Raw genomic sequence first — 14,156 nt, 5'->3', positions numbered from 1 at the left:
AAAGATATAGAGGATGGCATGAGAGTCCTCGCGTCTTTCCCAAAACAATCCTCCATTCGACACTTAACGTCGAAATGCCGAATCCCACTCCCTCAAACTACCAACTGTTTAATTGGGTGTCGGCGGGTAATGTATGCATTGACACGTGTGATAGGCCGATGGGTACTTTGTGCAATTTCATCCCGCAGAATCTCAGGGGGAATCAAGCAAAATGCTTGGCTCTCAGCTGAAAAGGTACCGCCCGCTTTCGTTTCCAACCGGACAATAAGGGTGTGTCGCTATCCAATTATATGCTGACACACTGTTTGTGCACCGTCCTAATGCGACATGGAGGGGTGCAATGCATGGAAACATGCACGGAAAGAGTGGAGCACGGAGAGGGGTGCGCCGCCTGCTATGCAAATGGTGAGATCTGACATTCATTCAAATAGTTCGCTGGGTGCTGCTCGCTGCTCGCAGATTTTTTTCTCCTCTTGTTTCGTTGCTCACCAGATTGACCTTCGTCACCCACGTTCCTTACCAATCCATCTCTGCGAGTCCAGAGATAATCCACTCATTATAACTTGTACATTTTCGCTTTTTGCTCCAACATATCGACTTCTAAGCCTGGTGCCAAGTTCCGTCTTACTTGCAAAGCATTCTTTACCACCCTTCAGAAGCCTCTGCCGTCCTTCTTCAAGATGAAGACAACCTACGCATACGCGAGCATAGTCCTCGCCCTCATGAGTTCTGGCAATGTCCTCGCTCATCAACACCACCACCACTCCAGGGAGGTGGAACAGCCAACCAGCTCCCTCTCTCTCTCCGCGTCAGTAATTGCCACCACCTATCCTACCGCCTCTGCGGCTGCCAACTCCACCTCTGGGGGCAATTCCACCACGGGAGGCAGCCCCATCACGGCCGGTACCTGCAGCAACTGCGACGGCGTCTGCGTTACCTTCGGCGCCACCAACGACGACCTCTGGTACTGGTGGAACGGTGGGCCCGGCGGCGATGCCTCCACCTTCGCCAACAACCAAATTGGCACCATCTGCCTCACCGACGCCGGCGCCATGTTTGTCGGCAGCTCCAGCAACGTAGACTCGGGGGGCGGCAACACGAAATTCGAATGGTCCATCGGTGCCAGCACGTCCAATTTCGATGTCAGTGTATGCGACGGCTTCAGCGTGCCCATGTCCTGTACCGGCTTCGGCGGTAACGAGAGTCCTTATGTCACGATCGGCGGGGGCGACTTATGCACCAGCGATTGCCCAGCCGATGATCAATTTGACGGGAATTGCAGGAATTTGGGGGCACATACCGGGAATTTGGCCGCAGTGCCTAGCTGTTTTCAGGAGGGGGCTGGGGCGGAGGGAAAGAGTGGGACGAACAATTATTGGCTGTATGACAACTACTCTGTCCAGTCCATATTCACCGGCAGGACTGGTGTTGTCTGCACCGTCGGTGGATCGAGCTCCAAGACGAAGCGGGACATGAGACAGAGTGCGGCGGAGTTGGGGCCAAGGGCGAGCATGCATCGTCAGCATGGACGCCACCAGAGGCGTGCGCATGGACATGGTCTACACGCGGTGTCTTGAAGGGATAGAATTCGAGAGCTAAGCTGTGATTGTGGTGCCTATGGACATATTTCGCTTCTACTACTACTCTTCGGCTGGTTTTGGTGTATCTTGGATCACTTTGATGGGGAAGGAAATGGATATCATACATATGCTTAGATGTCACGCTCGTTATGGGATCGCAAGCCCATCTTCTTGTCGCGTTAGAATACATATCGTGATAGTGGAATGACTTCACGAGACTGGTTCATAGAACTACGGCACTCACGAAATTATAAATGATACAACATTCAGCACCGAAGAGATAAAGGAGGCATGATTGGCTTAAAGGTTTGCCGCCGACGTAGACAGAGACTAGCCTCGAGGATCTCAATTCAAGTGCCAAGAGCTTCCGCCGGCGGAATTGAAAGCAACATCAAAAGTTGATGTTGCTTAGGATTAGGTTACATCAACAACCCAATCGCATCCAATACAAACCTGACAGGCGATACTTTCGCTACGCCATGCTTACGCTTACAGATCTCTGACAGAATCCTTTTCTCAGGTATAGAAAGATTTAAGGTTCTTACCTCTTATTAGAGCGCCTCGAATCGATGTTTCATTCTAGTCTTCGCAGCATTCCCCTGAGTTACAGATCGCCAGCGTAGGCTTCATACGTCGTAGTCTCCACCATGCCTCTCGTTCTCTCTCCAGCAAGCAAAGAAGACATTCTTCGCGTCGTTGAAATCGTCTTCTCAGCCTTCGCCAACGACCCACTGCTCATGACATGCTACCTGGCAACGCCGTCAAACCACACGTGATGGCTTCAGACAATCTTGGACCAAATGCAGTACCCCTCAACCATCATCATCAAGATAGCCGCCGACGAGAATGGGGAAACATCTCATTTGCAAAATGGTTGATCCAACAGGAATCGAACGAAGGTGGTCATGGTGGAGGAGCTTCGGGTGCAGTGCAGCCCACAAATCCATCTCCAGACATGAATGTTTTAACTTGCCAGAGCCTGACAGAGGCGCAGTACAAGATGCGCACAGCACTGATGTCCACCTGTTCCCACATCTGTAAGTAAGAGTCCTCCAGTCTCAGGTCCTAGATATAGCCCTGAGCAAAGACAAACCAAGGGTAAAAAGCGTTGGCGACATTTCCAATTAATCAGCGCCGCGGGGCGGCGACAATGCTTGTGCAGCGAGGTACGCGGAAGGCGCAGCGAGAGAATCTTGAGTGTTTCAGCGCTTGCACAAGCGACGCTAAGCCTAAAATTTGTCGAAGTTTGGAGCGCGCTGGGTGGAGCATGAAGGGGTCGGAATATGTGCTGCCATGGCGGGACCCGGGCGTATTTAGGGCATGGAGGGGATCTACATGAGCGCAATTAGCCTGAGTCTTTTCGCAGACCAAATTCGGCCGGCCATTATAACTGAATATCCCAGACAGGGGAGATGATTCGCAGAGCTGTGCGTGACGGAGCTTATTCTATGACTTGTTGATACTAGAGCACGAGTTTCATTGGAACCTTCGGCGCCCAGCAGAATAGCTGATGTGTACTTGCAAAAAGTTTTAGGGCTGAGTTCTTGCATGAATCGGTTGCGCAGCGCGGCGGTGACAGTGTGTTGATTAAGCGTTAGCGCGTGAAGCGCTGAGACTTACTTCTTGTTTGCTCTGGAGCTAAACGCTTGAAGGCATAGTGAGAGACTCGCTGTCGGTTATAACCCATTCTCGCACCTCTTATCTGGCCTCAAGAGCCTTCAACACTTTCTGGATGGGACGACTTATTCATCCGGCATAGTTAACAGGTTCACTTTTCAAGAACCAACAACAGTATTTTAGCATAACGCGACGAACTTTTGTAGAAGCGAGAAAATACTATTACCGAGCGGTCTTGATAGCGTACAAGTAAGGTGAAGATTCATTCTAGAAGCTCGTGCAACAGGAACAATTTACCTTCGCAGTGCAAGCTAAATCCAATTCCTTCTCGAGCCTCTAGTAGCCTTTTTCAATTATGATTGAATTCATCAGGGTACTCCACACTTCACTCCCATTCTCACAAGGACTTTGCCTACCCATATAGCAAACTTGCTGTATGTTGCCGCTTGACCTCGTTTGCACATAGAGAATTTCCTAGCACTAGAAATTTCTGAGCGGACCTCTACCACCAATTCAGACATACTGTACAGATGACTAACAGCCCCCGTACTTCGAGTGTCTGCGTCACTGTCTTCCGGCTAAGTCTTTACTGGTAAAACATCATAACCCCCATTCCATTTTACAGCCAGTCAGCTTTGGCCACATTTAGTTTGCCTTCCCATGGTTTGATGTTTGACGATAGTTGCCAAACAGCCCTTTTCGTTCCGAGATTCTTTTTCAACAAGTTCTCTTCAGGTTCTTCAGTCAAAAATCAGCTTATCACTGCATTCACCGTCATCATGACTGACATGCTGCCTATCAAGACTGCTCAATTAAAGTTGCCTTAAAGTTAATTTTTAATCTCTATATTATTTAATTATAATTCGTTTATTAAAAACTTGAATAAGAAATAGATTAATAAAAATAATATACTTTAAAATTGTGATAAACTCGTCTATATATAAAGCGAGGTTAATAAGATTTATATTTATCGTTAGTTAACTATCTCTATTATATATTAGTTTATATTCTAAATCTCTATATTATTAATTTATTAGTTATTTCTATTTACTTTATCTTTTTAATTATTATCTATATCTCTTTAAATCTTATAATTAACTTTAATCTTATTATAGTAAAGAGAATATTAATATTATCTAAGAAGAAAAGTAATATTATATTACTTCTTTTTATATTAAGATAATAATCTTATAATAGTCTTCTTTTTTTCTTCGTTTTAAAGCGATAAATCTTAAAATATATTAAATAAATCTATTATAAAATATTCGATATTAAATATCTTAATAAACTATTTAATAGCTTTATTAATCGCCTCGCTAATGATAATAAAAAGATTAAGAAACTTAAAGAGCTTCTTTAATACTTCGAGATCTATAGTTAAATTATATATTTCTTTATCTATAAAATAATTATTCTATTTCTTTAAGAAAGCTCTATTAAATTATCGCTACTATATTTCTAATCTATTAACTATCTATATCTTTTAATCAATATATTATTTTTATAAGATCTTCGTTTATAATAGAATTTAGCTTTATTAAGATGATATCTATATATAAGAGAATATTCGATAATTATTTAGAAAATCGAATTTTAAGATAGCGACTTTTATCGATTTAATTAAAAGTTTATCTATTATATAATTTATATCTAAATTAAACTTTATCTTAGATATATTATAATATTACTTTTATATCTTCTTATTAAAATATTTAAAACTCTTAATTATTCTATTATAATTAATTTAATTATAATAAATTCTATAACGCTTAAGATTATCGCTATCTATATATATATAATATATATAATTTATTATATTCTATTATTAGCTATATTAATAAAGTCTTTATTAATATTATCTCGCTAAATATAAGATTTTCTTTTATCTCTTAATTATAATTAATATTAAGAAGTCTTAAGTCGATAGTTGAGTTATTTTTATATATACTTATCTCGCTAAGTAAGTCTCTATTAAAAAGATATAGTTTATTAAAGAAAGACGACTAAAAGAAATAGCTTAAGAATTATCTTAATTAGATATTCGCTAATATCTTACTTATAATTATCGCTCGCGATATTAAAATAGACTATTAAGATCTTAATTAATTATTATTAAATAAACTCTTATCTTAATATCGCTATAATATTTAAAATACTATTTAAAGATCTTTAAAAGTAGAAGAATAATAATTATCTAATAAGATTAGATATAAAACTCTTAAAATACTTTATTTTGTTTTTATTAGATCTTATCTTCGAAGTATAATAATAGCTAAAGAAGAATTTATAATCTTTTCTTTTTATAACTATACTTCGTTAATTACTATATTTATAAGATTTATAAAGTACTCAAGTATATTATATTAGATAATATTATCGATATTTTATTTATTTAAAATTAGAGATATAATTATAATTAAATAAGATCTTATTAATATATTTAGATATATTTCTATAGTCGAGTTAAACTTTTAACTACTAGATTTCTTTTAAAATAACTTCTATTATATTAATAGATTCTTATTATTTAATCTATATATCGCGCTCTTTTATTTTTAATCTATTCGCTAAGACCCTTTATTAAATACTTATTATTATTCTCTTTTAAAGTATTATATTTTACTATCTAAATAACTTCTTCGCTATTCTTTTATCTAATAACGATATAATTTAATTTAGTAAGAACTTTAATATTATCTATAATAACTATAATTTAAAAATAAATTATATTAAGAATAAGAAAAATATTTTTATTAAATTTTTAGAAATTTAATTTAATAGCGAGAAGATAAAGATTAGACTCTCTTTTAATAAGCTAAAATAAGTAAGAAAGTTAATAAAAGCCCTTTTAAATAGATGAAGTATTTTTTATAACGAGCTTAAGTTAGCGATAGATCTATTATTCTTCTTCGTTAAAGTAATAATCTCTAATAAAGCTTTTCTAAAAAGACTTTACTTTATATTATTTAAAAAATAAGAATATTATTATATTATCGCTATAATTATAGCGAATCTACGCTAATAAAATATCTTTCTATTTAGATAAAATAAGATATATCTACTTCGTTAGTATAGTCTATATATTATTATTATTTTATATAAATAAATACTTCTAATAAGCTATAAAATAAGAGAGTATATTCTCGAGAATATCGCTATTTATTCTAAACTAGACGATATATTTAATATATACTTCGCTATTCGCTATTATAAGAAGAATATTTAATTTAAAGAGATATTTATTATTTTTATAATTATTTATAGATAGCTATCTCGCTTATATTAATTATATCTTATACTCTATTATAATAATAACGTTATTATTAAGAGTATTTATAATAGTTCTATATATAAGTTAACTATAATATTACTTAGATAAATAATTATATTATTCGCTTAATATAATATTATTTATAATATAATTTAAATTTCTATTAAGTAAAATACTTTAGTTAACTTACTCTCTTACTTTTAAATTTAATAAAATTACTAATTTATATTTATAGCTAAGCGCTCTTAATCTATATAGAAATTATTAAATTATAATTTATCTAAATTATAATATAAGAAGACTTCTCTAAATTATAATATTATGAGATATCTCTAATAAGATCTAGTTAATAAAATAAGAAGTAGTTATTAAACGACGAAGGCCTTCTATATCGAATTTTATATCTCTATTAAGAATTATCGCGTTTTTTTTTATTATTTAATTATTTATTAACTAAATAGTATATCTAATTAATTATTATATTTAGATTAAATTTATTAAGATCTATCTTATAGATATTCGATTAGCCTATATAAATATAAAATTTAAGAATCTTAAGATCTTTTATTATTTACTATTATAGCGAGTAATTATTAATATTTATAGACTATATAACGAGATCGATATTAAAGAATATCGTTTAATTATATAAGATCTATTACTTTATATTCTTATCTAATTTAATAAAACTTTCTTAGAAAAAGCTATCTTATATACTTTCTTTTATCTTATATTTACTATATTTCTTTATATAGACGAATTTATATAATTTTAAACTAAATTTAAGAATAGCGATTTCGAATAATAATATATTATAAGATATTTAATTACGCTTTATAGTTATTATATAAAACTATTTCTATTAATCTTAAAGATAAATTTATTTAAAAGAGAAATTACTCTATTTATTATCGCTATAAATAATAATATCTACTCTTATTTATTCGCTATAAAACTTATTTACTCGCTTTTCTATTAATAAATTATTATCGCTATTTAATTTAAATAAGATCTTTATAAGATAATATATTATCGCTATATTATATAATACTCTATATATACTTAATTACTCTAAGTTATTACTTAAAATACTCTTTTTATAAAAGAAATCGCTATCTTCGAGAAAAATATCGATTTAATTAATAATAAGATTTAACTACTTAATCGTTAAAAAGTCTAACTTATATTATCTATATATCGAAATATATTTAATTTATATTCTCGTTATATTATATTATCTTTAATATTCTTATTTAATTTAAAGCTAATAGTTTTCTATTAGATATAAATTTATTTTAAAGATTTTTCTAAAATTAAGCTATATAGTAAATCGCTATCTATATATAATTAAATCTTAAAATCTAATTAATTATTATTTAGATAAGTCGGCAGCGTAGCCTTGATGCTTGGGCAAAAGCTGAACAATCGACCCGTCTTTTGCGTACTTCATTTGCTCATGCCTTCCATCGGACATGAGTGTTCCCCCGGCTCACACTCCTCACAGGTTCTTACAACACACAGTCGGCACGAGGGTCTGACATCAGCTTCGACCGCTTGTCCACATCTTGAACAAAAGCCCAATTGCACACCTTGACTGGTCAGATATGCCGAGACATCTCGGCGATGAGGGATGCTGCCAGGACCAAAAACCTTAGTGCTAAGTTCCCTCTCTGATGTCATGACCACATCCATCATGGGGAACCAGCGAACATACTTGCCTGCGTTTGCTCCCATAATGGGTGATGTGATGCGAGCTTGGTCTTGAACTCGCAGATATATAAGGCTATTTGACCCGCCTATTAAGGAAGATTTGATGCCCTCTGATTCGATTAGGTTGCGAAGTATACGGCCAATTTCACGAGCACACTGTGGCCACTGTTCCTTTTCCGCTAGCACAATCGTTCCCCATGAGGTGAGCAGGCTCGCCGCAGGTGCCATCTCCGTAAGCCGCTCTTGCCATTGAAGCGCTATAAACAGGCGTTCTTCTGGATCGGTAACTTCCAGTTTTTTCATGTTGACGCCTCGCCAGTCGACGGCAATGCCGTTTGTTCTCACAGCCTTTCCAAACAGAACAAGGTCAGGGACCCCATGCTTTTGGAATTGTGGTAGCTGATAAGCGAACGGTGCGCCGCAACGAATTGCGGTCAACGCTTCATCGACGACTAGTACCAGATTATTCTTTTCGCAAGCTCTCAACAGGTGTCTCCATGCTGATTGACTGATAACCACTCCGTCACGAGCGCGAACGATCTCTGCTATTAGTGCCACACATCCCGTTCGCTTAGCTTTTCTCACCTGGTCATCGATATTAGCTGCGTTGTGGGTCTTTATGACAATAGGATTTCTCCCGTTTGCCAGGGGTCTGACGAATTCCAGTACTGAGTTGTGTGCCAGAGGCCCGTATCCTGCTCCATAAGACCCCTCTAGGATTGCGACACAAGGGTTGGCTTTGTCTGCTTCCTCGAGAAAAGGACTGCTCCCATTTGTGGAGCCACGAGAGGCAAGATGGGATATCAGACTCGTCAAGAGCGCAGGGCTAGACGCGTCACTTACGTGGCCGTGCAGGCTGATTGGTTCCGCCGTGAAGAAACGCCGAAACGCGTCGCGATACCGGTCACCAATGTCGTGGATATGATGCTGAAGCATGGTTGGAGACTTGTTCAGAAGAGTCCAGTACCTACCAACGTCTTGGTCAACACTATCCAAGACTGGATTTTTGTGACTTAGAAACAATCCAAAGGAATGATGAAAATCGAGATCAGGAAACTCCTCTGGACGACACTCTCTGCGAGTAGTACCCACGTCATCCTCGCCGGAACAGGGGCTGCAGTGCTCAGCAAAGTTGGCTTGCTCTTCAGGCTGGAACTCGCCTTCGTTGCAATGACGATCGCAGTAGGGACATTTGTGCTGGCTCGAGCGAAGATTATAGGATCCCTGATTATTCTTCCGTCGCAAAGTGGTCCTCTGGAGGCTGCTGGAACAACGTCGCTCTGTATTCGGGTGCTGTTCTACTACCAAGCGATTGGAGGTTCCGCGGGCCTGCCGCGTACGTTGGTGAGGCTTTCGAGAGTGTCGTTTTACGAGAGACATTCCGCTTATAGGTTGTAGGTGCTTGTCTCCAATCGTTCTCGCAGTTATCTAATTGTTCAGAAAGGATCGTACTCACTTTTGTTCCCCGCTCCATAATTAGCTATCCCACGAGATCAGCGCCGCTGCTTTTCCTTTTGTCCGTATCGTTGGCTAGGACAATGGAAAGTCGCGAGTAATTAATGCCAATAGCTTTTTCCGCAGTCTCAATCCTAAATTTGAAGCTGTTCGCATTGTCAACCTCCGCCAAACAACAAAGAGGACTTTCACCGATCTATTTAAAGACATAGATAGAACATGGGAAAACCACCCGAGTAGGAAAACCGACGTAATGAATACATCGCTCAAAACATCGCTCAAGGTTCTTCTGTAGATCTTACCTGAATTTCAAGAAAGTCGAGGGCTGTAGAATTGAAGACTAATTTTTTTTTTTTGGGGGTTTTTTTTTTTTTTGGGGGGGGGGGGGGGTTTTGGGTTTGGGTTGGTTGGTTTTTTTTTGTTTTTTTTTTTTGTTTTTTTTTTTTTTTTTAGCTACTCAAAATGTAATCCTTCACATTTTGGCAACTTATTCCTACGTCAATTTCCAGCCAGCGCTTAGTGCCAAGCATTCCTATGTACTCAGGATTCGAAGGGTTCGCACCGCTATCGATGACATATACAGTAACACCCTCTCCTGCAGCCGAGGAGTACGCATAGTAGGGCACCACATTACCGCCGAGGTCGTCCTCGTCTCCACGAAGGTCAAGACCGACACCTTTGGGCTGTGATACAAATCTGAGCTCGGGCGGTGCGGACTCTTGTTTCCCGTCCACATCTTCACGTTTCGCAAGATCATGCTCAAAGATACCCTGATCTCTATTTCTAGCTCGTCGATGTAAGGATGATAATAACGTTCCGGCAGGAGGATCATCCCATATCGTTTGCGCTACGTCGGCCACAACAGACTCAACCTGTAAGATAAAGTTATTGTTAGCTGTATCTCTATAGACAGATCTGCAGCGAGTACCCCGACACATGGAATGATTGCGTCGATCTCATCATGTCCCGTAGTAGACTAGTATCGCGAGCAGCTCTGTGTTTAGTATCCATGCATGCATGCTATAAGTACTTCATGGACAAGGATTCTCCATGAAATACTTACATACCTTGGGATTTAGTGTCTGGAGGTCTGAGGCGAATATTTCGCTCGAGTATGCAACATACATGACTTGGTCACCAGCGTCATTTAGAGAAATTGGTAATACATTGCCGGCCCCTAGTTCATCTGTGAAGTATTCCGTGAGGGCAGTCAACTCGCTAGAAGTTATGCCAGCCGTAGGGAAGATCATGTATTCGCGTGATGAACCACCGGACGTACTAGGAGTAGTATCTGAGATGGTACTCGAACCTAAAGAGGAAATTGAGGTCGGCATAATGGTTAAGGTGGTAGGTTCCTGGGACTTTTTCTCCTCCGATGTTGGAAGGGAGCAAATATTGTCATCTTCACAGACTTTACTGTCACCACCTTCGCCATCAGCGCTTTCCTCGGTAGGTATACCATCCAGTCCAATGATGAAAGGAGGCAGCGGGGCAAAGTCGAACTCGGACCCACATCCGAATACTGAGCCGAAGATTGAACCGGATCCGCATCCCGTGCGTCTGGGATCTGCTTGTGCGCCTCCTAAAACAGCAATGACAATACCATGGTGAAGACCCCCGCAAACTTTGCAGCCGACCAAGACAGGGCGGATGGTACCCTCTATTAAGGTCGTGGTGTCTGTAGTCCAGTCACTATTCGACGCTGTTGAGGTGAAGTACGCCGATGGGGGAGATGTAATGGTTGTCGTTATCGGCATGCTGTAAATATCTGAGGCACTAGCACCTGTCGATGTAGTTGAAAGCCACGCAGTAGTGTGCGTAGAGAAAGAAGCTTGGCTTGTTACACCCGAAGCCAAGTTGGGTGATAAAGTAGCAGATGTATTCAAGGCGCTCGGTGCCGCTGCAGTGCTAAGCGCAGCCAAAGGCGAGAAAAGAGAAGATCTTGAGAGTAATGTTGAGAAGGACTTCAGTGCCTGTGAAGTATTCCAGGCGTGTCGCCTGAACGGGAAAAGAAGGACCAATTGGAGATGACAATTGGAGAATACCACTCCGGGCACTCTGGGCAACCCAAGAGCTTCCGGATCCCGAGACGGATGGTCCATGGATAGAGGATGTTTCACCTGCAATGGTTGTGGAGTGTCTAGCAGTACTATTTGAAGGGCTGTGTGAAATTACAATCTTGACAGATGAGGTAGTTTTGTAGGCCAAATGGGAAGTAGCGGCAACTTCCATCGCTCTCCCCTGGAACGTCAACGAGTAATTCCACGATGAAGCCGTGGGCGGTAGACTGGACGCCGCCGGCCATTTCGTAGCGGAGGAGATTCCAGAGGCGCGACTTGGTACTCTCTGTAGCGGGTAATGCTTGTCAGTGGAGCTCTCTTTGAAAAAATCAGCATTTTGCGACTCGACCATCTAAAAGGCCACTTACTAGTCGTGTGGCAAGACTAGCCTTGAGATTGGTCAAGTTGACTGCATTGGATGTATATTCATGACCCGCAATCGTCGTTATGCTTCGACCTGGAACATCAATATCAGCAAAGATTCCTTTCATTGGTGAGCTATCTGGGCGATATACTGTTTCTATGACTGTCTCTGGCAACGTTCTCCAAATTATGAGAGGCCGCTGATATACCGCTTGAAATCTTTTGGGGTTCATCTCTCCTGAATCTACCCTCAGGATGGTCATTGTAGATCGCATAAACCAGAGCAGGCGCCAGATACAGCAAAGATCGCAGAAAAAACATGAGTGATAAGAAAGAAGCAACCAAGAAAGGTCGAACAGTATGTGAGAGATGGCAACAGCAAATGTGACACCCATACCTATTGCTTTATATATGACTATTCGTAGTTTAATAATAACACTAAGATACTAAATTAATACAGCGAGCTGACCAGAACTGAGTGCAGTCCACTGCTCTTCAACCCAGACGGTAGAAACCTAGCCATACAAAACAACAGTAGCTTGTCCCCACTCCCTTGAGCGTTGTATCACTATCCTTAGCGATCCCGGATTTGGTCGCACGGCTCGTAGAACCATTAGAGAAAAGCTGGACAGTCCTGGAATTCGTCTAGTACTCTCGGGCAATTAGCCATTGGTCCTGTTCAGACAGCAGAGGTGCCGCTACAGGCGTGTTAATGCGCATTGAACAGTGGCGCGACCATAATGCATTCACATTTTCAATCGCCTTCTGTCTTGTCCAAAAGACTGCATGATTGACACTGACAGAACACAGAAAATTTTTTTTTTTTTTGGTTTTTGTTTTTTTTTTTTTTTTTTTTTTTTTTTTTTTTTTTTTTTTTTTTTTTTTTTTTTTTTTTTTTTTTTTAAAAAAAAAAAGGAGTTTTAATTTTTTTTATTTTATTTTTTTTTAAAAAAAAATTTTCTTTTATTTGAAAAAATTATTTTTTTTTTTTTTTTTTTTATTTTTTTTAATTTTTTTTTAAAATAAATTTATAAAAAAATTTATTTTTTTTTATTTTTTTTTTTTTTTTTTTTTTTTTTTTATTAAATATTTTTTTTTTTTTTTTTTTTTTATTTTTTTTTATATTATTTTTTTTTTTTTTTTTTTTTTTTTTTAAAAAAAATTTTAATTAAAAAAAAAAAAAAATATTTTTTTTTTTTTTAATTTTATATTATATATTTTTTTTTTTTAAATATAAAAAATAGGTTGAAAAAAACGCTTTTTTAATCGTATTACTGCCTCTTATAATACTCGATCTTCGATTAAGATCTTAATATTATAAATAACGTCTAATTTAAATAAAATATTTATCTTATAAAGAATAAGATTCGCTATCTTATATTACTTCTTAAGCTCGAATTTATTTAATATTATTATCATTTTTAAATATCCTCTAAAAGTCGTCTTATATATTATCTACTATAAACTCTTATAATCTAATTACTATTTTAATATAATATATAAATTTTAGTAATCTTAAATCTAAATTTGTTACGAGCGTACCCTTGACACACCACTCAGCCCTATGGCGAGGCATACCCTAAGAATCCCCTACCATATGCCTTCCCCTTCCCACATACATAGTTCGGTAGCCTTATTATCCTAGTTCTACCTCACCCATACTGGTATCGCACCTATGCTGGTCATGACATTATCAATAAGGCTCCTTCGACCCCCCGGCGAAAGAATTGACGTTTTCCTTTCCTTTCGGAGCAAGCGACCGAGCCTGATAAAAACACTGGGTATTTTTTTCATATAGAAACCCCCCCACACATCCAAACCATCAGATACCTACATCATTCGAAAGAGCCTACATCATTACAACGTACATCATCAACGGTAGCCCAATCCATCAAAAAACGACTCCCCTACATCGAATACAAGAAATCCTTCTCTCCGCTCCGTTCCCCCAAAAAGTTTATCATCAAACAAACCCCGGCGGACTTTCTACCATTCGAAAGGACACTACTCAGAGTACTCATAGTCTTTACGACGACTTGATCGGTCAAGAAACGAGTGTTGCAGACCCCCGCGAAGAAACAAATTTCAACACTCAACACA

At 38.2% G+C, this 14,156-nt stretch overlaps 3 protein-coding genes across 3 annotated transcripts; 1 reads left to right on the top strand and 2 right to left on the bottom strand.

The window, feature by feature from the left end:
* Positions 1-396: 396 nt before the first annotated feature.
* Positions 397-1,577, top strand: HO173_002851 (uncharacterized protein; the record flags this gene model as incomplete). Its single annotated transcript, XM_037304782.1, has 2 exons — positions 397-405; positions 618-1,577. 2 exons carry the CDS (start codon positions 397-399, stop codon positions 1,575-1,577), a joined length of 969 nt encoding a protein of 322 aa, XP_037168275.1.
* Positions 1,578-7,914: 6,337 nt separating this feature from the next.
* On the bottom strand, positions 7,915-9,114 carry HO173_002850 (uncharacterized protein; the record flags this gene model as incomplete). The annotated part of the gene is made up of 1 exon (XM_037304781.1): positions 7,915-9,114. The coding sequence occupies one exon, from the start codon at positions 9,112-9,114 to the stop codon at positions 7,915-7,917; it is 1,200 nt and encodes a 399-aa protein (XP_037168274.1).
* Positions 9,115-9,406: 292 nt separating this feature from the next.
* Positions 9,407-12,377, bottom strand: HO173_002849 (uncharacterized protein; the record flags this gene model as incomplete). The annotated part of the gene is made up of 6 exons (XM_037304780.1): positions 9,407-9,658; positions 10,131-10,505; positions 10,701-11,753; positions 11,809-11,979; positions 12,062-12,150; positions 12,209-12,377. 6 exons carry the CDS (start codon positions 12,375-12,377, stop codon positions 9,407-9,409), a joined length of 2,109 nt encoding a protein of 702 aa, XP_037168273.1.
* Between the last annotated feature and the right edge of the window lie 1,779 nt (positions 12,378-14,156).

The sequence above is a fragment of the Letharia columbiana genome, assembly GCF_014066305.1.
Source record: "Letharia columbiana isolate WasteWater2 chromosome Unknown Sc0000006_s0, whole genome shotgun sequence".
NCBI lineage: Eukaryota > Fungi > Ascomycota > Lecanoromycetes > Lecanorales > Parmeliaceae > Letharia > Letharia columbiana.
Note: the sequence above shows the minus strand (reverse complement) of the source record. Positions and strands in the feature narration are given on the sequence as shown.